The following is a 22,145-nucleotide window of genomic DNA, read 5'->3' as shown; positions in this document are numbered from 1 at the left end:
GAGCTCCTCGACCACCCCCCCCCCACCCCACCTCTGATGCCAGGCAGTCACCTCACAAGCCTAGCAGAGGAGCGCCGCTTTCGAGACCCTGGCACTCGCCACAGCCCATGACTTCATGTGGAAGGCGCTACGCTTACATGACGCAAAGCCACACATCAACCAACAAAACAGCCTCACCGAGAGGACGGCGCACACTTTGCATGACGCAACTTGGCTTCTGCCAGGTGAAAGTGGGATGGGGCTTGATAGGAAGGTGGATGGTGCGACAGCATCTACGAAAGCAACCAACCCCTGGTCTGGGAATCATTGGCTCGTGAAGGGATCGACACGAGCGGGAGGGGGGCGTGAACATCAACATGGGGCGGAGGGGAGGGGTGTCTCTCGTCTCTCTGCCGCCGCCCACTTGTTTTTTCGAGGTGTGGCTGGAGACCTCCAGGTTTTCTCCAAGGGGAGTCCTGGACAGCCCCGTCAACCAGTCGTCAGAGCCGGTCGAGAACGTCTGGTCTGCCAAGTCTCTGTCTGCTGCCTCACCATTCAAACCTCCGACCTCTCAGTGCTTCGTGGCCCATCGAGATCGGTGAGTGGAGGCATTTCGGCTCTTCCACGTCATGGAAGCGAAAAGGTCAAACGCCACATGCAGTCGATCCCTGGACAACGCGCATACCGCATGCCGCATGGCCCGCATGTGCTCAGCTTGGAGCTCTCTGCCACAAAACCCAGGCGCTGATCACCGAGTGCTGCCTCCGGTGTGTACATGGCGTTTTCACATTGCGAATTCACGTTCTGACGCCCGGCGTACACAAGCTCGACACAAGTCCGGGTTTCTGGGTCAAACTAGGGTCGCTAACGGCGCCCGCCAAACCATGTGCTCTTTCATTAGTAGCGGCGAAGCTAACACGGCGCGCTTGGAGGATGCGGGATTCTCTAGCCTACCACGTTTTCTTCCTGGCGTTTTGGCCTCGAGACCGAATATCCAACGCAAGCCCACCAGCGTGTGCGCCAAGCCCGTCGCTCATTGCCGCCTGCGATCGTCCTATGTGTTTGTTTGCCTACGAACTATCCAGAACGCCTACGCTACCTTCGTGATTCCCATACCCAATTGCACCTATTCCCGCTGAGCTGGACTGAGCCATGCCAATTCACAGAACGCCTCCTGAGCTTTCCGCATCTCACGAACTCGTACCAATATGAATGTTTGGCGTACCCCCGCCATTAAACACAGTCGGGATCTTGATGATCAGCTGCACGCCGTCGTTCGTCGACTTGACATCGAGGTAGATCTCCGACGGACTCGGCGCCGCCGAAGGCTTCGCTCGGCCGTGGCCACAGTTGCAGCCACAGCCACCTCCGCCACCTCCGCCGCCGCCGCTGCCACCGCCACCGCCGTTGCGCGCCCTCCGGATCGGCTCCGGCGCGTCGACCAGCTCCTCGGCGTTCAAGTGTCCCACAATCTTGTTGTGCCTATTAAGTATATTCCCCATGTGGTCAAGCTTCATCCCCTCGCCCATGCCGTGGATGGGCTTTGGCGACGGCGGCCGCGGCGCAATCGTGTCGTTCTCGGCCACGTAGCCTACGACCTGGCCCTCGGTCGATATGACCTCCCCCGTCGCCGATACAGGCCTTCCGATCATGGAAGGAAGGTCGCCCTCGACGCGACCTAGGACACGGCCGTCCCATTCGAGTACGTTGCCGAATTCGTCAATGTATTTGTCTTCGAGATTTTCGGCCAGCTCAGCCAAGTTGGGCGGCAGCGTGAGGCCTGAGGCGAGGGGCGTGACTTTGGGGATCTGGATCGTCGGGTTCTCTTCGTCGTCTGACTTGTTCTTGAGCGTGGAGCGCGTCACCGGTGTTGGCGAGTGCTGGGGAGGCTGGTGATGGTCGTAGTACTGGGCGCGGTTGCCGATGCTCTCTGTTGAAGAGGACGACACTGACGAGGCATCATCATCGTCATCTTCGTCTGTAGTGATGGAGTGACGCCCAGCCTCCTGTTTACGAATGGGGATCGGGATTTCGCGCGATGTGTTGATGTGGGATGGACCTCCTTGGTCCTGACTGGCCTGGGAGGTATTTTGCGACTGGCTGTGGTCCTGTGATGTGGTATTCGGCCGGGCACTGTTCTGTGCGCCTCCTTGAGGCGACCTCTGCTGAGACGCAGCGGCTACTTCTGGCTGAGTTGGACGGCTTGATTCCTGTTCAGGCTGCGGTCGGGGAGCTTCAGCATGATCTTGCGTATCTGTCTCGCTGCCCACGAATGACGACGAGGCTCTCGACTGGGAGTTCAGCCTGGGAAGCTTTGGTCGCGCAGCCTGCTCAGGCTTGGGCGTGCTCTGGTCTTCGCGCCCTGCGTCTTCCTCCGAGTCGTTGACGTCGACGACCTCATACCCATCGCTCTTGGCGGTCGTATCTGCCTCAGTGCCAGTGCGAGAGGGGTCACGACGCGCTTCGCTGTCAGCGCGGGATCGCGCCGTGTGCATGGATTCAGACTCGGACTCGGAGCCGTCGCGGCCTGCAGGAGCGGGTGTCTGCATGGATGGGTCTTCTCTTTGGGGGACTGGGGATCGATAGTGGAAGAGGGAAAGGGGGCAACGGGAATGCGATCTTCCCGAAATCGATGTGTCGGGGTGCAGCAGGAGTGCGCGTTGCGTCAGGAACACGATACTGTGGGCGGATGAAATGAGAGCTCCTTCGAGAGACTTGGTCGTTTGGTGTAAGGGTAGGGGTACGCAGCAGTCTGTGATCGACAGAGACTGATGTCTGTCGCCCTACGTGGTTCACCCACCACACGCCGATAGCAGGTGGATATCCTAGTGGATTCCTAGCCGCTTGTGCAAGGGATCAGGGGGGGTGGGTGATGGAGCAAGATGGAGGTCCGTGACGTAGCAGTCCGTATGGATGGTCTTGGCCTTGGTCTGATCCTCGCATCTCGAACCCAAACATCGGGTCTCAAGCAGGGATGAACAGAACAGTACGGAAATAGGACCTTCAGAGCTGGGGACGCACGACAGAAGGGCAGCATCGGATGAAGTCTCCGTTGGCAACAGTCTGGGGGCGTGTGAGAGCAGCAGCCGGACCGCCACAATGGCGAAAAAATGTTGTCATTCGCAGCTCAGTTGACACATCAGCAACTGCTGACCTCCCAAAAGGATGTTACCCAGGCTCAACTCACAGGCGCCAGGAGGAATAGGAACCTGGTGTGCTCTCCTTTCGCCAATGAGACGCGGGTGTCAAGCAGGTTTCCTAGCAGGTCAGGGAGGCAGGAGGCGTCTCGAGAGGGCATCCTCCGGGGCCTCAGGTCCAGTCTTCCCCAAGCTCGTCGATGTGTCCCGATGCAGTCTCTTGCCAACTGTGGCTTCGTATGGCGGTCTAGACTCGGCCGTGCGTGGATGTGTCCATGTCCATGTCCATGTCCTCTGGCTCTCCACTGACCTGAATGGGACCGGGGCAAGCACCGAATAGGAACCCCCATCTGTCACTGGGCCGTCATCTCAGTCCATAACAAAAGAAGAAACGGAGTGAGTGACCTCAAGCCGCGAAGCGAACGTGGTCAAGCAGAATGTGGGCTGTTGCGGGCGAGCATGGAAGTCGGAACAGCCTAAACGCCTAACAATCATTCGGGGCGGTAGCAGACGCAGCACGACAGGGCAGCTAGGGCAGCCAGGCAAGCCACAATTGGCCAGACCGAACAAGACATCCCTCGTCAGTGTGATGCTGGGGGGGAGGGGCGAGAGGACGCCTCATCAGAAACGGGGATCGACATTGGGTCGAGTGGCTGGGCAGCCCGTTTTCGCCTTTCACCTGTCAAACCTGGGATAAGCTTCGAACCGTCAAAGCTGATGAGACAACGGGAGCAAGGGGCCTCGTGTGTTGACGACTTGACTAGCAAGCATCAAGCCCCTACAAATGTCGACGGACTGGTGGTGAAGCAGGGCAGACGTGAGACTTTTTTCGTCAGTCTCACCAGCCACGATCGCGATCTCTAAATCGGAACTCGGCCAAGCCTCGACGGAGGTCCAGAACGTTCAAGTCGCCTTCGCTTCATCTCCACCGCCAACACGACGCTGGGGGTGCAGCCAAGGCTGAGCGAAGCAACATGCTGAAACGGGCCAAGCAGCGGGTACCGAAGGGACCGTCGATACGCTAAAGGCTGCTGGGCCGCCGTTACATCGACCTGGGGTAATTAGTGAATCCCCTGTGCCAGGTTTTTCCTCGTGGCATACGGACGCTGTTTTTTCTGCCCATGAGGGGGGGACGCTAGGGATCAGAAAAGGCGTCGACCAACCCGCACGGGGAACTACAGAAGACAGCATTGTTGAATTTCCCCGATGAACGAACGATCAGATTGTGTCCATACCCGCTGACCCTCGTCAAATGAACGGGTCGGAATGACACCCGCGAGCAACATCCTTGCACATCAGCCCCACGAGCACCACACACCACGACATCATCTCGATCGACTGCAGTGTTCTTTTGAAGCAACCGTTTTTTACGGTCATTTGTATTTTCCAGAGCATCGTTCGTTAAGAGCCCGCCTGAATTGGTGGTGTATCGTATCGCACATCACTGTACGTATATCCCGCTTCCGTTTGATCAAGACAAAAGATAAAAAAAAAAGGTCTGATCATGTAAAGACACAAATGAAAATCAAATCCCCAAATAACCCAAAACAAATACAACCCCGCCGTTTCGATGCATAAAACCAGTTTCTCATGCTCATGGCAGCGAAGCGTGCTGATCCAAACGCCTCTCTTAGTTCCTGAAGAAGGAAAAAGCCGAATTAGCCCATCTGAACCGTTTTTGATGTGGATGCTTGAACAGCTAGCCCGTCCTTTTGCGAAGAAACCTGGTAAGAACATGGCCGGTAACTGGGAGATGGGGTACGTATGACGAAGTGGGTGGCAGATCAAAAGCAAGGGGAAAAGGTAGGGGTTCTAAGGGTAAGAAACGCCAGGGGGGGGGGAAGAGGTCCGTGGGGAATAACTTACAGGAGAGCAAGCTCCAGATCACCGTGGATTCGCGCCTTCAGCGTAATCTCAATGTCGAGGTTCAGGTCAAGACGCAACCGCAGCGTGTCGCTCTTGTCGCCGCCACCGCCGCCTCCGCCGCCCAGAGCACCTCCGGCGACGCCACCGAGGGCACCTGTCGCGCCGTTGGCGAGGCCTGATACTGTGTCGCCGGCGCCATCAAGGCCACCGAGGCCGCCAAGTCCACCAAGGGGACCGCCGCCGCCCTGCTCAGATTCGCCGCGCTTGCTCTTGCGCTTCGACTTGGTCTTGTCCTTGCGTGAGCGGCGCTGGCGAGGCGCCTCCTCGCTGCCCTCGTCCTCGGAGGCGTACTTGGTATCTCTGCTTCGCGACGACATTGTGGTTGTTGGGTTATAGTGGTGATGGGAGACTTGCAGGTGAGATGGGTAATTCAAGAACGTTGGACGGGTAATTTTTGATGGTAAGTTGGTTTCTTCTCAATCCTTTGCTATCTGATACCAAAACGGGGGGCGCAAGTCATATACTCAACCCTCAGGCATGGGACAAAACAGGATGGGTGCGCCCCTCCTCCTGGATGAGATCATGTTGGACCCTGAATTCCTGCTTCCCTTCCTCATGTCACTCGGGATTTCGTCACAATCTCTTGACATCCCGGCCCCGTATGACGTCGAGAGCGCCCCAAATTAGGATGATGGGGCAGGTAACAGGGGGAGGTGCGGAAGAGGTGTGGACATGTCTGTGGAGTGGTCTTAGGGGGTCTACGGATCAACGCCTCTCCTCGCCAATGAAGGGTAGTTGGCGTAGAACGGAAGGTCTGTCTCACCTCCCTCTCATGCACATTTACCCTCCCTCTTACATCTGCTGCACCATGTCTGCCTCCTCCAGGGTCAAGCACACCAACTCAGAGGTTTTTCAATGGAGCCCATGACGCTTAACTTAGTCTATTCGGGCCATCAAACAAGCTATGGCAACGTGGACACGACTGTCGATACCCTGTCTCTCCCCAGAAACCAAAACGCCCTGGTTCCCAATAACGCCATGCCCTGAAGGTCGTTGGAGACCGTTGTACTCTGCACACTCCCCCCCCCTCTCGCTCCGGCATGCCCTGCTTTCCTTGCTGCTTCGCATTCTAGGCCGTCAGTCCCTGACATACTGGCTGTTTATGCCAAGTGCCAACTGCCGCTTCAGTCCTATTGGGACATAACGGTCAACAGGCGTCTGCTGCGCGAGTGACCCGTCAGGGTCCCAGTATACGGCCCATCGTGAGCCCTCCTCGTCTGCTCTGACTGCGGCGAACCCATCACCACTTCCTCTGAGAGAGACGTACTTCTCGTTCGGCGTCCAGTGCCAGGGGCCTATAACGTGGTCGACGGTATCCTTTCTACCGCCAAATCGCACGGCTCGCGTGTCCGCGTCGACAAAGATCCAGCCCATGGCGGGAGGGTCGTTTGAGGTCATGGAGACGAGACCAATGTGCTGCTCCTCGCCAGGATACATGAAGTACCAACCCGAAAAGGGGAAGCCCTTGACGGGACTTTTGCTGTGATCCAGGAACATCTGTCACGATCTCTCGTCAGTCGTTCGTCCTCGATGGCATCTAACATCGGGGGCTTGCCGTACCTGGCCGTCGATCAACACGCCGCTGGCTTCCTCCATGTGGCCATCTATGGTCAAGTCGGCGCCGATACCGAACTTGACCTTCTCCTTCTGTGCTTCGTTTTCTCTCTTTTGGGCCGAGATGGCCTGGCCGGTGCCGATGACTGTGGGGATGGCGGCAATGGCGAGGAGCGCGATGATGTCCATGGCTGCACTGGGCCTATGTCGAACGTTGCGTCTCTGATGCGAGTGCGCAAGCCTGAATTTCTGGTCCGTGGCAGAAGCCAGCCACTCAGTCAGACTACTTTCGAGAGCCTTAGAGAAATATGGATTCGTCGTATCCGCGAGCCCGATGCTGGCAAGGCGCTGGACTATCATCCCTGTCTCGGCATGGTTGCCCGAACTACCCACACCCTACCCCCTCTACCCCCTTCTCGACCGCTCGAGGCCAGACCACACCACCCACCTTCGTCCTACAAGGGTACGACCCTGACTCCGACGTCATCCCGCTTACACCAGACATGTTGCTTCACAATATCTCGTTCGAGAGCTCGACGTGCAAGACGTCACCCTGACCTTCTCGGCCGGAGCTGTCAAGACCCTGCATGTCTTCTTCGACCCCTCCCTTTCTGTCCCCGAAACCTGTTTACAGACTGGGCGTTTTCCAGTCCGGCGGGGCGTGCTGGTATCAAGTGATATCACAGAATGGGGTGAACAGGAAACAGCAGGCCTGCGAAACGCCCACGTCTGCCACCCCATATTGCGTCACGGATAGCCAGAATCGTGCTTTCCTGCTTGTCGCAGTGCCTTGTTCTCGAAAGACGTGGATCAATACGATTTTGGGGATCTGATTTAAGGGTTCTTCACGCCAGAGCTTCCCATATGGTGCCAGCTTACCCATTGTTCTGGACTTTCACATACGTCTTACACTAGAGAACACCAGCACCTCGTCTCACACGTATTCGCCCCCCTCGCCTCATCACACATCGCAATGGACACCAAGGTAAGCTCGGACAGGTTCTCGGTAGTATCGCAAAGAGGTGGCTGACCACAGGCAGGACCAGCAACAGCCCGGCGCTGCCGGCGAGAACAAGCCCGAGGCCCAGAAGGCGCCGAAGCAGGCGCAAGGCCAGGCAGGAAGGAAGAAGCCCGATGCGCAGAAGAAGCAAGCCAGCCCCGTTGAGAAGAAGGACGACAAGCCGGCTGAGCCAGCGCCGGCGGCGGAGGAGGCCAAGCCTGAAGAGGCCAAGCCTGAAGAGACCAAGCCTGAGGTAGCTAAGCCCGAGGAGGCCGAGAAGAAGGTCGACGAGACGAAGGACGACAAGCCTGCCGAAGACGCTGAGAAGAAGGCTGAGGAGACCAAGCCCGAGGCTGCTCAGGAACAAGCCAAGCCTGAGGACAAGGTAGACGCCGCCAGTGATGAGGCGAAGCCCGAGGACAAGGCAGAGGAGACCAAGGATAAGGCTGAAGACATCAAGCCCGAGGACAGGGTACAAGAGGTTGAGGACGATGCCGAGGAGGCAGCGCCCGAGGCCAAGTCCAAGAAGGAGAAGAAGGAGGCGCCCAAGAAGACCAAGAAGAAGCAGCCCGAGCCTGAGCCCGAGTCCGAGGAGGACTCGGATGATTACTCGGAAGACGAATCGGGTTCTGACGACTACTCTGACTCTGACGATTACTCCGAGTCCGAGTCCGAAGAGGAGGAGGAGGAGGAGGAGAAGCCCAAGAGTCGCACCGCGCAGAGGCCAACCAAGGGCCGCTCGCAGCTGTCGTGGATGAATGACGACCGGGACGCGAAGAACAAGCAAATGTCGCGCCGCGGCCGCAACCAGGGCGGCGAGGACGCGTACCGCCAGCAGCAGATGATGCAGCAGCAGCAGATGCAACAACAGCAGATGCAGCAGCAGCAGGGCGGCGGTGGCGGCGGCAAGGACCCCCTCAAGCTGAGGCTAGACCTCAACCTCGAGATTCAGATTGAACTCAAGGCGAGGATCCACGGTGATCTGACTCTTGCTTTGCTGTGAGTACCCCCTATTCCCCGTTTTTCCCTCTATTTCCCTTATTCCCTTGCGATTCCCTGCCTGCCACGACAGCTGGGGCGCATGTGCCTTCGGCGCGCCAGTACACTGAGCATACGACTCGCTGGGCCGGGCTTTGGCTGTGAATCGCCCACGCGGCCGGGGTTCCGACTCGCGCGTCACGGTCAGAGCGTGGCGTCAGCTAAATCTTAGCGGCCGCCCATCGTCCGAATTCCCAGGGGAGGGCAGAGCGGACGCATTCACCGCCTGTCAGAGCTGGGCGCCGTCGCCTGTCGAACAATGCGCGACATCAAGGCAGCGCGGGCGGGATTGGCAAGCGTCATACAACCGTCGGCGGCGTTCGCCTCTAGCTCTGTCTCACTCCTTTCACCTTGTGTTGTGAACGATTTCTATTACCATCACCCCACGTGAAAAGAGACAATGAACACTGACCGAGGACAGCGACATGGATTAATAGTGGTTAGCCACGAGCTACGAAACGCCCTTCTCCCCCGGACCGAAAAACAAGGCGTATTACGAATTTCATTTGTACCCGAATTGCGACGGATTACTTCTTCAGCGGTTCCCTTTTTTCCAATCTTATCTTTTTCAAAGCGGTATCTCGTCATACATGATTTGCTCCGATCAAGGGAAAAAGGCAAGTCGGAACGCATCAGTTTGTGTAATAGTACTTCACCGATTATGGAACACGCGGCCCCTGGTTCCTCTTCATGAACCATTCTTGTTTTTGGGAAGGGACAGCGAAAGACCCGACGGAAAGAAAATAAAAAAAAATTCAGAAAATGCAAGGTCCCGCGATTCACCCCTCGTGACAAGCGTCATCGGTCGAGACGTGCATTCTCGTGCTTGACGGCGTGGCTTGCCCCGCGTCGGGTGAGAGAGAGAGGGAGAGAGAAGGAGAGAATCTGCCCAATCCGTAGGCATTCTCCTGTGAGCCCAATCGCCGTGATGAGGGGACTGGTGCACTGCTGTGAATGGTCATCGCCAGCGGTTACCTCACAGTCATAGTTCCCACTGGTAGGTAGAGCCCTCGTTCCCGGCAGGCAGGTCTGGACTTCCGGGGCGAGGTTACGCAGTCGTCGGGAGCCGCATTCGATCACATCGGGGGTGGGCAGACAAAAAACAGGTTTTTCTTGCACTTTGCGAATTTGGGGGAGCACCTGGAGGGGGCTTGACAGCGGGTGGGCACAGGGGGGGTGAGCCTGGAGCTGGGACGGGATGTTACCGTGTCTACTCCTTATCGCCTCGGGCGGGGACAGGAGACCTGTGCGATTCGATCTGGTGTTGCACCGGGGTTCGGGTGACGGGGGGCGGGAAGGGAAAGTGATCATAACAGGCTGTGGTATTGGGCTTGGGGTGAGCTTCTCTCGACGTTGCTCGCAGGGCTGGGACTGACTCGCGAGCCGGTGTCAGCGTGGTGAGGTGGTATCCGACCGTTCAACGACAATAGTTAAGCATCGAGCCAAGGTCAAGGTCAGAATTGGCGTCCTGGCACAGAGCGAAGCATCTAGGAAAAGGGGGCCCTTGAGGCGATGGCACAGAGGCGCCTCACAGAAGCCCAGGACAGACCGAGGAGGGACGGATGAGACGACAGAACAACAATGGGATGACCACCTGGAAATTGCACTGGAGCAATTGGTCCGGGAATGGGGATAGACAATACGACTCCAAGACCGAAGTCCGAGTCCAGTCTCCAACAAGACCAGGGGGGGTTCCAAAGGGCAGGGCGCAGGGGTTGAGGGTGAAAGGGGGAACGCCAGTCGTGAAAACGGAGCGATGCGCCCCCAGCGACGTCACCAGCCACAGCTCTAAACGGTGCCACATCGGGACGGCGCACTTTCTCGTGCAGCCACCACAGGTCTGGGCCTGGGGCTGGCGGGGGTTGCGGCTTGCGCGGCCCATTTAACGGTCAAATAGGGGGAGGGGAGACACCGGCTGTGATGCCTGGATTCAAACAAGATCACCACAGCCTGCACCTCACCATTCTGGGCATTTCTGTGATTGTGATGACATGGCAGACATGGCCAACGGAGCGTGATCGTTGTGACGACATGATGGAGCGGGGAACGGGGGATGATGCTGAGCAGCTCGCGCCTCAGGGTGTCCAGGCTCAGGATGCTCGGGCAGGTCGGGGTGCTCAAGCTCAGGGTGCTCAGCTCGTGCGTGGCCTGGACTCTGATGTGTGTGAGTCTTCGTGTGAGCTGGCCGCTGGCCGCTCCACACTGCCTTTTCGCACAGAGTACTTCGTGGTATGGGCGCAGTGAACTTTCGGCGGGGATGCCCTGAGCAGCAGCGTCAACCAGCGCCGTTGACCTGTTGGCTGCTGCTGGCCAGTATGTGAATGCTCTTGGCATGGACGGCCCATCTTAACAGTCCATTGGGCGCTTGGTTCGCTTGCCACACCGAGAGCATGTGATGTCGCTAGAGGAAGCCTTCATGACCCTGATAAGCTCGCCTCGCATTGTTGTACCACGCCCCTACTTGAGAAGCTGATGATGACCTGAGGCCATCTCCAGTCCCAATGCGGCCACTTCCTTGGTAAACAAGCGGGGCATGCGCAACAAATAACCTCATAGCCACAGTACATCATGAAAATCGTTATAGGTATTGTTTCCACTTGACTTGGCCGATATGGTAATTGAAGAGTACTTACATTCATTATTGGCGATTCCAGCTGTTGGCCTGATGTCAGGACCCATGCAAACCATAAGACCGGCAGCGGACTGCCCGCTATTTGATCGTAAAAAGTCAGAAAAGGTGCCGAACATACCGAGGGGCTCTTGCGCAGGAGAGTCAACGGGCCGCAATGTGACAGAAGACGTCATTCATTCTGGCCACTAATAGAGCTTAATTATTCGTTCCCTCGTTGCGAGAATTCTTTGGCATCCAAGTGCCGAGCTCAGAGGGCGTCACAGATTAGCGAATCTTCACCGACCGATCACATAGAGAAGTAGTCCACAACTCCGTATCTTCAAGAAGGAGCCTATATGAGTGAATGACTTGGCCCTGTCTTTCACATTGAGTATACATATATCTCAAAAAACATACACGCACGAGGTTGCCATGTGACAGAGTAGCCACTACCGCTTTGAGACAGTCATTCCTTTCTGTGAACGGCAATGCCGCTGGGCAGAGAAGAGAGTTATAGGTTCCGAACTTCATAACCTGTATCGAGACGACAAAGTTGGAACGGTAATCACGGTCCAAATAACACATGTATCTTCTAAAGGTTTCCTCTCACGACATGTTGATCTAAATCGCTCTCAGACGAGAGGTTATTATCATCTCAGCACTTTGATGTACATCATGGATCACCCTTGGAGCATGCATTGAAGTCTTGGGATTCTACACCCGATTTAATTGAGTGGCTCATCAACCTTTATTCTAATTGCCTGCGGACCTTGCGGAAGACCTCTTCATCTGCTCTAAACCACGTATTGACGAAGAAGCCCAGTAGTCAAAATACGGCTGTCTGCAGGTGATTTTCACGAGCAGGTGGCGACTCTCCCCCAAAACTGGATGATCAAGTCTTTCCTCCTTACAAGCACATCCAGGACTATCACTGCCGCCCTCGGAATGATTTTGAATCGGGAACGGTATTTGCTGTCAAGGTTGCTTGCCAATCGACTAGGGGAGAAAACAGTTGATTCGAGATTGAGATTAGGCGCGTGAAGTCCTGTTTCCTGCTAGGCTGTCAAGATGCCTAAAAGTTGTGCGAGCATTTCATCATGCATTCTTTTGCTTCAAGGAGGATACGCCTTGAGGGCATTGGCGTAGTGTCTCTGCAGCGGGTGTTTGACATCAACCAATTATTGTCATCCAAAAAAAGGACCAGACCAACCTAAAATGTCTTTGCATTGTGTTGTAGGCCGTAAATGGCTCCTAACCCTATGTTGCCATCGCTTGAGAGCGTCTCAAAATGGATCTTCATGGGGGTGTTTCGACTTTTGACACTCGAACCTGACGCATGGGACTGACCCCTTGCGCCCAGTCCGGTGACCCAACCCACGTTCGTCTCGTCTCATCCTGATACTCAATCGGCTGGTCCCTCTTGTCAGCTCACTGACGCGCGACAACGACGACAAGAGTTGGGATTACCAATTCTCGATTTAGGATAAATATTCGAGCTGCTCGTCGCAGCTCAATAGCTTCACCCCGCAACTCATTATTCACCCTTCTGTACTGCATTCTATTCGTCTTCCGCTGGTCGGTATTATCAGCACTGTTGTCAGCCTTTCTCACTCCTTATCAGCTCCATTTTTCGAAACATTACGCACCACCGGTCCACACTGAAAATGCGCTTCTCTCTCGCCACCGCTCTACTAGGCTTGGCCACCGTGGCCTGCGCTCGTGTCACCGACATCAACGTATCCGGCAGTGCTCTCGTTCAACGGCAGAATGCTAATCGGCCTGTTCCTTCTGGCGCTTGCTGTGTTGCCAACACCAACTTGAAGCAGGACACCTGCACCAGTCAGTCTGGCGCGACCGGCCGTTGTGTCCCCGGTGGTAATGATTGTAAGTCAAATGATGCAAGAAATATGGTAGCAACATGCGGCTGACTCGTAGCCAGGCGGCGGATCCTTAAGCTGTATCGAGCAGTCGAACTTGGAATGTGATGCCAACGTTATCGAACGTGGGAAGTCTCTGTGCCGTGCAATTGCCGCAAATGGTGGATTATTTGACGGCGGGAACATCATTCAGGGACTTTCACAAGCTTCCGTGAACTAAAAGGGGGTGATGGTACCTGTGGCAGAACCCCCTAAAAGTACAAATTGCCATGCACATCCTTCTTATACCGTACTCAGCGCAACTTAGACACGCCTATGGTAGCTCTAGCATGTAAGATGAAGCTGCAGCCAGGCTTTGGCCTTAGATCAATACATTTTCATGCTTGTTGCGTTATCATGCGATGTCGGCACCAGAGTCATGATAATCCCCTTTAGAGTGAATCTACCAGACCCCTCTTAAACACCCTTTCAACCCAGACCTAACACATACGACCATACCTACTGGAAAACTCGGGATCCCGTCCGCTCTCCCAGCGATAAACTAGTAAGGGCCGGACTAGTAGTTAGGTGGGTGACCACTAGCGAATCCCCGGTGTTGTATGTTTTGCGTTTTGTATGTTCATGTACAGGCATCTGGCCTCACGGTCATTGGCGTCACGGGACACGCCTCAGGGTGGGTGAGTGAATGAGCCGAGTGAACGTCTACGAGTAGAAATGAATTGCCTCTGTTGAAAGGAGGGATCGCGAAGTCCCACGTGCCAGGGTCGTCAGTTGCGAGATAACATGAGTGGAGTACCATCTTATCAGGATCTGGTGTCTTACCAAGCGCCGCCTGATTTGGCAGCCAACACTGGACATAACAGTGTTTCAATCTGATCTTTGGTGTTTTACTGTGATCCTACAAGGGGAGTTCGAGCACACTGTGAGGCACAATGGGATATCAAAAACGTGGTACAACTTGAACGAGGCTTCATAAGGATTTGTGGTAATGCAGAAGTTCTCATTTGACTCTACCTCGAATCGTTTCTCTAGGAACCGAGTAAGCCTACAAGTTGAACGGAACCATCCATGTTCAACGGCCAGGTCCAGTCCATATCCCATTCAAAGGTATGAGGCCTCAACGAGGAAACCGACGGTGAACTTGGAGTGGCGAAGGACAGAGGCCCACTGGATGCTTGCATAGGTCTATATCAAGCATTAGATCCAAGACAGAACGAATATCGTGGACAGATTGGAGACTCACATCGCGCGAAGAGTGGATGTTGGGGTTGGAGGAGGCGAATGGCTCCGAAGCGACGAAGGCCGCGGCTGCAAAGCGTCAAAATCAATATTCCTGAAACAGCGCACGTTGAACTTACGGAAACCGGCAGCACGAGCGCTGGCGTGGTCAGAGCAGCCGTAGCCGCAGCGAGAGGTACCAGTAGTCAGGCCAGTGTACTGGCGGGCGATGAGGGTAACATAGGAGCTCAACGAGGCATCGACATAGTCGCTGAAGACGACAGGGCGGCCGCCGGGCGAGTAGCCGGTCATGTCCTGGTTGAGCATGGCCAGGACGGTGGCGCCGGTGGAGGCATAGTTGCGGAAGACTGCTTGCGATCCGAGAAGACCACCCTCCTCACCACCATACCAGTGGAACTCGAGGGTGTTCTTGGGCTTGAAGCCGGAGTTGGCAAGGATGCGAAGCGCCTCGAGGGTGTTGACGCTACCCGTGCCGTTGTCATCAGCTCCAGGGGCGCGGGCAGTGCTGGACCCAGCAGTCGAGTCGTAGTGCGCCCCAACGATCACTACATGATGTAAGTGCTTGTGAGAAGTCATGCAGTCAAGTGACTTACCGAGGTTGGGGCTGGTGCCCGGGATGCGGGCAATGATTGACGGCTGGTTGAAGCTGTGCGTAAAGCGACGAACAGTGATAGCTGGGTTGGCGGCCGCAACCGTTGTGACCTGGTTGAAGAGCCAGGTGCTGGCTTGGGTGCCATATGTCGACTGGTAGTGGCGGTTTTGGAAGCTTTGGTCTGTGAGTAACGATGTATCGGATCAAAGCACGCAGAAAACCAAGTCATGGTCTTACTTGGTCAAAGTCTGAAGCCAGCTCTGGGGCCTAGTGTTGGAAACTCCGGCAATCAAGGCATTGGCTTCAGCAACGTGCGTCAAGGTCGTCGGGTACCTGACCTGACGGGCCTCGAGGGAAGATTCCGAAGGAGGCGTCGAGAGAACGGAGAGCACAGCCTCATCCTACCAGGGTCAATTCAAGCCTTTCAAATGTTGGCATTGTTTCTCGTACCTGGATGTCGGTGATGTCGATGAAGTTGATGCGCTTGGAGCCGAGCACCAACTTCGCCTTCTCTTCTTCAGTCACCCATCGACCGGGATCTTCTTCAGAAGTCTTGATGAGCCTCAGAGGAGCATTCTGCTTGTTGCTCTCAGCAGCGGGAGCAGCAGAGGCAAGGTGAGCAGCAGAAGCCAAAACGGCAAGGGCGGTTTGGAGATGCATAGCAATGGCGATGATACAGGGCTGTCCCAGAGATAGAGGAGTTCAGACCAGCAATGGTGCGAGTAACAAGTTTCAAGGGTATTCGGGAGTACCCGACGGTAGTCAAGCCTTATTTATTACCCATCAACATCCCGTTCGAAGATCCTCCTTCCCGATATTGTCACAAAGGCAGTGATGTGCGCCATTGAGGTGAAGGTTGACGTGCAGTTCAGCTGAATGCCTCCAGCTGCCTAAAGTGCAACGGACCTGAAAACGTGCTCATGCAAAGATGGGAACTGCCGCTTTGCGAGCGTGTCACTGTCCGCGGGGAAGTAGTTAGTATAGGGCAGGAGATCATTCGGCGGCGCAGATCACGTTGCGTTTCTCAGCGGGTACCTGGCCGAGCTGCCCGAATGGGCGTAGCCCACAATGTCGAATCATCTTGGCATGGCACCCCGCCGGCATTGCAACAGAATCGCTGTCTGTACGGCATACATCCTGTATCATTGTGGTATTATTGGCTCAGTGGCGATTGACCTTCTCTTTGGCGAAATTACTCCGAATGGCTAGCTGGTGCTCAGGTATCTAAGGTTGCGATGAGATTATCTGCGTTCCATGTAGCACCGATGTCTTACCCATGGGGAGATCGCCGGCTCCTTCCTACTATGGTTAAAGGGAACATCAAGGCCAAGTCTGAGCTGCAACTGCCGGAACTGCCAAGACTCTTCACTGCCTCTCAAAGCCTCGACCTTCGGTAGCTCGGTTGATGAAAGTTCTGTCTGTGATGCCTCACGGTCGATGCTGGCTTTTGTGTCTATCAATAGGAATGCATTCGGTCACCAAGAGACCAAAATCAAGTCAGGATCTACGGCATGTCTCTACACTTGTTTGAGGCGTGCGTGATTAATCAGGTACATAAGTTATTGCATTACGAAGGCATTGGCCGTGGACGCCGTCGAAGCAAGGTGGCTTGTGATTAGTTTCGTATTGAACGACGTCGTCTGTTCCGAAAACCATCATTTGTAATTCGAGAGAGAATATTCAGTCAAGCTGTAGCTTGGACTTGCTCACTCTCTCACATGCATGTGGGAGCATGAACCCACGTCTCATAATTTGATTCACTGCCTTGCGCTCTGATCTCAACACTGTTCAGTCGATTGCCTGACATGAGTTTCATACCTTGACATAACGGATGGGCAGAAACTTGATACGCCAGCACAGGCAAGGTTCACCCCCACCACAGCTCCATACCCGTGTCCACACTTTGTGAACTAGCAGTCCACGTCTGCCACACACCAATCCGAACTGGTGTAATGGCTAACATTTGACGCTCTCACCGTCAGGCTCAGGGTTCGATTCCCTGGTTCGGAACATCAGACATGGCGTTACACGGCGCCAATGAGTTTTGCTAGTTTTGGAGTTGTGATGTAGGGGGGAGGTGCTACAGGCGATAGAAACACTTCGGTCTTTCAGTCTATTGTCAATACGCGGTTCTTGAACACGGTCAAATACTTCACGGTATTGGGATGTTCAAATAACAGAATAGTACAAAAATTACTGACCACGCCGAGCAACTAGGCTCCGGGCAACCATAGAAAGCCTGATAACTTTCCTGAAAATGTGCGTAAAAATTACTTGATTGTCATCTCTTAACAGCTCATCGCCCTCACCTATTCTTCATACTTGGCCTGCTTCCTTTCAGGCTTCGGGCTAGAGAAAGGACCTGACCTGATCCTCGCTCCAGTCCCAGTACCTTTTCCCCAGCTCAGGTTCGACGATGTCCGCTCGGGGCTCCTCTCGCCTCCCGAATGGAGTGACTGATAACAGTCAGCATCAAGAGAGCTGTGATTGCAAGGAGTATCACACTGTTCACCACTTACTCCACTTGTCCTTGGACGTGATTGAAGAGTCAAGGCCCGCAAACAATTCAGTGTACGCTCCATACTTGGCAGGCTTTCCCATGAGTTTCTATTAAAGGTCAGCCAATGATATATGATTGCAAGAGAATCGCGTTCAACAGAGATCCGGGACTGCGGACGATGTCGAGAAATTATGCGCCTCCAGCTTGTTGTTTACAAAAGAAAACAACAGGCATAGATGAGCAGACGGAGGACTGAGAGGCCTGGTCAAGGTATAACTTACAACCTGGAACTTTTGAGCGGCACCAAAGTTCCGCTGTAGGTTGGTCTTCAAGAGTCCTGGATTCAAGGACTTGATGGTACTGTCAGAAGACGATGATAGACGCGTTGCAGAGTGAGGTTATGGACTTACCACACTGACAATGTTGCTCTCCGGAAATCGTCTGTCAAACTCAGCGGCATGGATCAAGTTGCCAACTTTCGACCGATTATATTTCGTCATGTTGTCCTCTTCCTTGCGATAGTCCATGTTGCCAAAGTCAATGGCCGGCTTGGGTGCGAAGTCAGCTGACATGGAGGACACCCATACAATACGGACACTTCGCGGTGGTGCAGTTTTGGCAGTCTCTTGAAGTAGCGGCGTCAAGAACTTGATGAACAGGAAGTGAGCCAGCGAGTTGACACCGAGCTGCAACTCAAAGCCCTGGGCGGTCTTGGAGCCTTCCGCTGGTAGCATGACGCCTGCATTGTTCCAGATGACATCGAGACGCGTTTCTTGAGAGGTAAACTGAGATGCTGACTGCTTGATCGTCGTAAGGTCGTCAAGCACAAGCTTGAGGAAGAGGAGCTGGCCTTGAGACTTGGGGTGAGCCTTCTTAATCTCGGCAATGGCCTCATCGGTGCGCTCCTTGGAGCGTGTCGCTATCCAGACTCGAGCATTGTGCTGGTAGAGGATTTTGACCAATTCTTTCCCAACGCCACTGTTGCCGCCGGTGACAATGAAGACCTGTTTCATTGGCAAAAGGAAATACCGAGTAGAGTCAGAAGCCTACCTTGCCAGACTGATCGGGGAGGTTCTCCTCAGTCAAAGTAGCTTTGTACGGAAGAAATGTACTTCTGCGAAGTGTAGTCATGGCTTTAACTCGTGGATTTCTATGATTGATCCGACTTGTCTTCAACGATACAGCCTTGGTTTGAATATCGATGTATTCGATAGCTGGGGATGACGCGCTGGAGATGGTATGAAGATCGTAAATGTTGATGAATTGAATGAAAGCTGGTTCGTCGAAGGATTCATATAGGCGCATTCGGAGATACCAAGCGTACTACCTCCATGTCCGGTAGGCGATGCCATGTCGTCCTTCATAGAGGATTGTCCCGGTCTGCCATGCATGCAAGACAGGCCGCGCCCGCAGTAGAAGCCTACGCCGCCAACCGGACCCTGTCTGGCATTTTACCGACAGTCCCCTGGCGATACGCAAGCAAGCCACAGCTTTCGCTATATGGCCCTCAGCCAATCACGGATTTGAGGCCGCAGCAATCAGATAGGCACTTATTCAGCACCCAAGGTCCAGTCGCAACCTTCACTGAGTCCGAAGTGAAGGCTATCTGGGTTCTGACGAGTGACCTGCTGTGTACAGTGATGATTCACTTCGACTCAGACTGCTACCTTACATTACCTGAAGCATCCTACATGATGACATTTGGAAGGCTGTCCCCTGATGTTCTAAATCAGCAGGAAAGACGACCCGATCATTAGTAGCCGACGCAGTCTTGCGAGGCCAGGCACACAAAGCCCATTGCCACAACGCTGCATGGGACTAAGCATCCGCATGCTGACGTGAGGTTATACAAAAAAAAAAAGGCGGTCGCGAGCGGTCGGCTACTATCATTTTTCGAGGCTGTTGTGGTGGCTTAGAGCTGTCGTCATTGTCAGGCGGGCGCCGGGTCTCTTCTACCCTCTTGTATCGTCCACGTCTATTCGGGTAGGATCTCAGTAATGTTGCTCTTCGCCAGCCTGTCCGTCTCGTCCAACACCTGCACCATCCGCGCCTTCGACGTCTTGCTCATCTCGTCTTCGCCAATCGCCATCCCCATGTGCTCCAGCGTTACACCAATGACCGACTCCATCAGGTTGAGGGCCATGGACCCAGCGACACCTTGTTCATAGAATGCTGGTGTCTCATTCACCTCCAACAACCAAGCCTTCCCATTCGTGTCAACGAGGAAATCCAGCGCGAACAGCTCAAAGCATTTGTTCATCGTCGTAAACTTATCAGCCATCGTGTGCACCGCCCCTCTGAAGAGCTCTGCCGAAACCTCACAGACCTGCCTGAACAGTTCGTTCTTCCAGTCACCAGGCAAGAGATCGTCCGGCGCAGCCCAAAGATTGCGCATCGACTCTTTGCTCAAGATGTCTTCGTCTTCTTGTAGCCCCGTGTTGGTCAGGGATGCGCGCAGGCTCGGGTTCAGCCACGGCGGCGCGTAGTCTTCGCCCGCCAGGAGCGCGAGCATCTCCCTGAACACGTAGACCTTGAGGCGGCCGACGGAGAGGACGTAGGCCCGGGCGTGCCATTTGCGTTTCTCGAGCGGTGGAATGGAGACTATGTAGCGCTGGGCGACAAACTCCCGCATCTGAGCTGATGGGATGCGTCCGTCGGCTTTGAAGACGTACTGCTGCTTCTTCTTCGGGCGCGGGTCAATGGCTAGTGATGAGGTTGTCGTGACCAGTGCATCGAGAGCGTTGAGGCCGGGTGTGGAGAGCGTTGGGAGGAAGTCTTTCGGGTTGATGCCGTCTTCGAGGTCGGACGTAGGCTCGGACTTTTCTGTGACGGAGTCCGTGTCTTCGTCGTCATCTTCGTCCTCAGCAAGCTCGAGGTTGCTGGCGAGTTCCTCTTCCGTGCTGAAGATGCGGATGCCGGCGCCGCAGTCTACGAGGGCTGGCTTGAGGATCCACCACTCCCGATCAGACGGCTCTTTATTGAGATTATCCTCCAGTGAGTACAGCAGCATCAAATCGTCTGTCGCCGCCAGGGCGTCATCGACGTACTCGGCGTAATCGAGAGAAAGCCGCACCGTGGCCGGCGAATTGGTCTTCAAGATGCTGTCAGGTCTCTTTGCCGTCCAGCACTCGATGACTCGAGCCATGTAATCCTTCCGAGCGAGGGCATCACTGCTGGGGTACGCGTTGATCAGGCCGTTGGCTGCAGCGTTGAGAACCGCGAAGTTCTCGTTGAGCTCCCAGCCATCGCAGAACTGGTAAACGGCCGATGCGTCCTTTGGTATGGCGTTGAGATCGCTGACAAAGATGGCGTCTGGAACATGGCGCCGAATGAACGACTTGATGTGGTCATCCAGCCAGGGACATGCTCCGCCAACATAGACGTGCATTGCCATTTTGAAGCTTCAGTCTAGTGGCCAAATTTCTCAACGTAGATTCGGCCCCTTTAATGGAGGGACAGTGGCTTCACGAGGTGTCGAGAGATGCATCAATCTGACTGACATGTGTCTGGTTGGTTAGGAAGCGAGGCGGACGCGATATAAGGTGTTGCTTTGATGGGAGCTGTTCCGGACTGCAATGACCGCTGTCTGCTGCCACTTGACTTGCCGATGCCTGCCATTTTTCTGTTTCGAATACGATCTTCTTATACTGCTTTCCCAAGAATCACATCTGAGCGCAAATCGAGATCAAAATTGGAAGATGAGCAAACGCCAAGCAGTGATTTTGTACAACATTACCTAAGTAACATTGGCTTCATCCAGGCTGTGATTTATTCCCGTTTCGATTGGACGTGAAGGGTTTCGCCAACGTAATGGACGTCAATTTATCTCCCCATCATTACTCAACTCAACCGCGAAACCCCAAGGAAACCTAAGGCGGCGTCGTGTTCCTTGTTTGGAATATTTTGGCATGTCTCCGTCTCCGCGATGTCGGAGTCAGGGGCGTCGATCAGGTACCATCCAGGGCGCCATGGCACGGTCAATTCAAGCATGCTGCGAAGATATCAGTGGCCGCGAATCTAACGTGTCACCGACCAATGCCCATTGGAAGCTGCTATAGGTGCGTATTCGGCATGTCCATTGTGCTGGGCAGTGAGCCGGCCAGGCACTGGGTCACGGCACCCGAAATGTCGGTGTGTCCGGCTCTCGGACTCTCGGCATGTCCGCAGTCGTACAGGTCAATGCATGAATACTGGATTCGGGGCTATCCTATTTGCAATACCACCAGCGAACAAAAAAACAAAGACATGATGTGCATCTTCAATCAACCACAGCGAGCAAAACCTGTGTCCGCGATGAGGATCGAACTCATGATCTTCGGATATCTAGATCTGATGATCCAGTCATATTAATCAATATGAGACCGACGCTCTGACCAGCTAAGCCACGCAGACTGTACAATGGTTGATGTCGACAGGGGTTGGGAAATGCCTACTTGTATGTTCAGTAGCTGCTCCGCCAGAGCAATTTGGATTTTCGGCAGGATAATGGCGCTCTGGCTGCCGTTATGTGGATCGATGATCTGGTTATGTGGTGATAGCGTCGAGTTAGGGCGGGGTTAGTCCTGTTTCAGGGGCTTGTGGAGCTCGGGTTCTACTTCTCACGAGGACAGTCTTGATAGTGAATGCTACGGGAGAGGCTCCTGATGTCACTGGCACTCAGCAACAGGAAGCATTGCGTTGTGCCCATATGGC

At 54.7% G+C, this 22,145-nt stretch overlaps 9 protein-coding genes and 3 non-coding genes across 12 annotated transcripts; 5 read left to right on the top strand and 7 right to left on the bottom strand.

The window, feature by feature from the left end:
• Positions 1-1,169: 1,169 nt before the first annotated feature.
• On the bottom strand, positions 1,170-2,528 carry VDAG_07279 (uncharacterized protein; the record flags this gene model as incomplete). The annotated part of the gene is made up of 1 exon (XM_009656184.1): positions 1,170-2,528. The coding sequence occupies one exon, from the start codon at positions 2,526-2,528 to the stop codon at positions 1,170-1,172; it is 1,359 nt and encodes a 452-aa protein (XP_009654479.1).
• A 2,246-nt stretch (positions 2,529-4,774) lies between these two features.
• VDAG_07278 (uncharacterized protein) lies at positions 4,775-5,359 on the bottom strand (the record flags this gene model as incomplete). The annotated part of the gene is made up of 2 exons (XM_009656183.1): positions 4,775-4,862; positions 4,983-5,359. The coding sequence occupies 2 exons, from the start codon at positions 5,357-5,359 to the stop codon at positions 4,775-4,777; spliced, it is 465 nt and encodes a 154-aa protein (XP_009654478.1).
• Positions 5,360-6,119: 760 nt separating this feature from the next.
• Positions 6,120-7,101, bottom strand: VDAG_07277 (uncharacterized protein; the record flags this gene model as incomplete). The annotated part of the gene is made up of 3 exons (XM_009656182.1): positions 6,120-6,539; positions 6,603-6,845; positions 7,093-7,101. 3 exons carry the CDS (start codon positions 7,099-7,101, stop codon positions 6,120-6,122), a joined length of 672 nt encoding a protein of 223 aa, XP_009654477.1.
• A 468-nt stretch (positions 7,102-7,569) lies between these two features.
• Positions 7,570-8,599, top strand: VDAG_07276 (uncharacterized protein; the record flags this gene model as incomplete). The annotated part of the gene is made up of 2 exons (XM_009656181.1): positions 7,570-7,581; positions 7,637-8,599. The coding sequence occupies 2 exons, from the start codon at positions 7,570-7,572 to the stop codon at positions 8,597-8,599; spliced, it is 975 nt and encodes a 324-aa protein (XP_009654476.1).
• Positions 8,600-10,554: 1,955 nt separating this feature from the next.
• Positions 10,555-10,878, top strand: VDAG_07275 (uncharacterized protein; the record flags this gene model as incomplete). The annotated part of the gene is made up of 1 exon (XM_009656180.1): positions 10,555-10,878. One exon carries the CDS (start codon positions 10,555-10,557, stop codon positions 10,876-10,878), a length of 324 nt encoding a protein of 107 aa, XP_009654475.1.
• Positions 10,879-12,909: 2,031 nt separating this feature from the next.
• VDAG_07274 (uncharacterized protein) lies at positions 12,910-13,173 on the top strand (the record flags this gene model as incomplete). Its single annotated transcript, XM_009656179.1, has 1 exon — positions 12,910-13,173. One exon carries the CDS (start codon positions 12,910-12,912, stop codon positions 13,171-13,173), a length of 264 nt encoding a protein of 87 aa, XP_009654474.1.
• A 437-nt stretch (positions 13,174-13,610) lies between these two features.
• VDAG_20033 lies at positions 13,611-13,726 on the top strand. The gene has a single exon (XR_692075.1). It is a non-coding gene; the product is annotated as a 5S ribosomal RNA (ribosomal RNA).
• A 379-nt stretch (positions 13,727-14,105) lies between these two features.
• On the bottom strand, positions 14,106-15,613 carry VDAG_07273 (leucyl aminopeptidase; the record flags this gene model as incomplete). The annotated part of the gene is made up of 6 exons (XM_009656178.1): positions 14,106-14,307; positions 14,366-14,430; positions 14,481-14,906; positions 14,955-15,127; positions 15,191-15,354; positions 15,404-15,613. The coding sequence occupies 6 exons, from the start codon at positions 15,611-15,613 to the stop codon at positions 14,224-14,226; spliced, it is 1,122 nt and encodes a 373-aa protein (XP_009654473.1). The 3' UTR covers positions 14,106-14,223.
• Positions 15,614-16,891: 1,278 nt separating this feature from the next.
• VDAG_20204 lies at positions 16,892-16,963 on the top strand. Its single transcript has one exon. It is a non-coding gene; the product is annotated as a tRNA-Glu (tRNA).
• Positions 16,964-17,302: 339 nt separating this feature from the next.
• On the bottom strand, positions 17,303-18,584 carry VDAG_07272 (retinol dehydrogenase; the record flags this gene model as incomplete). The annotated part of the gene is made up of 6 exons (XM_009656177.1): positions 17,303-17,409; positions 17,473-17,560; positions 17,735-17,803; positions 17,864-18,001; positions 18,050-18,457; positions 18,504-18,584. 6 exons carry the CDS (start codon positions 18,582-18,584, stop codon positions 17,303-17,305), a joined length of 891 nt encoding a protein of 296 aa, XP_009654472.1.
• Positions 18,585-19,428: 844 nt separating this feature from the next.
• On the bottom strand, positions 19,429-20,847 carry VDAG_07271 (TTL domain-containing protein; the record flags this gene model as incomplete). The annotated part of the gene is made up of 1 exon (XM_009656176.1): positions 19,429-20,847. One exon carries the CDS (start codon positions 20,845-20,847, stop codon positions 19,429-19,431), a length of 1,419 nt encoding a protein of 472 aa, XP_009654471.1.
• Positions 20,848-21,738: 891 nt separating this feature from the next.
• VDAG_20203 lies at positions 21,739-21,845 on the bottom strand. The gene has a single exon. It is a non-coding gene; the product is annotated as a tRNA-Met (tRNA).
• Between the last annotated feature and the right edge of the window lie 300 nt (positions 21,846-22,145).

This window comes from Verticillium dahliae, genomic scaffold, assembly GCF_000150675.1.
Source record: "Verticillium dahliae VdLs.17 supercont1.16 genomic scaffold, whole genome shotgun sequence".
Classification (NCBI taxonomy): Eukaryota; Fungi; Ascomycota; class Sordariomycetes; order Glomerellales; family Plectosphaerellaceae; genus Verticillium; species Verticillium dahliae.
The sequence above is the reverse complement of the archived record's forward strand: the minus strand, read 5'-3'. Positions and strand labels throughout refer to the sequence as shown.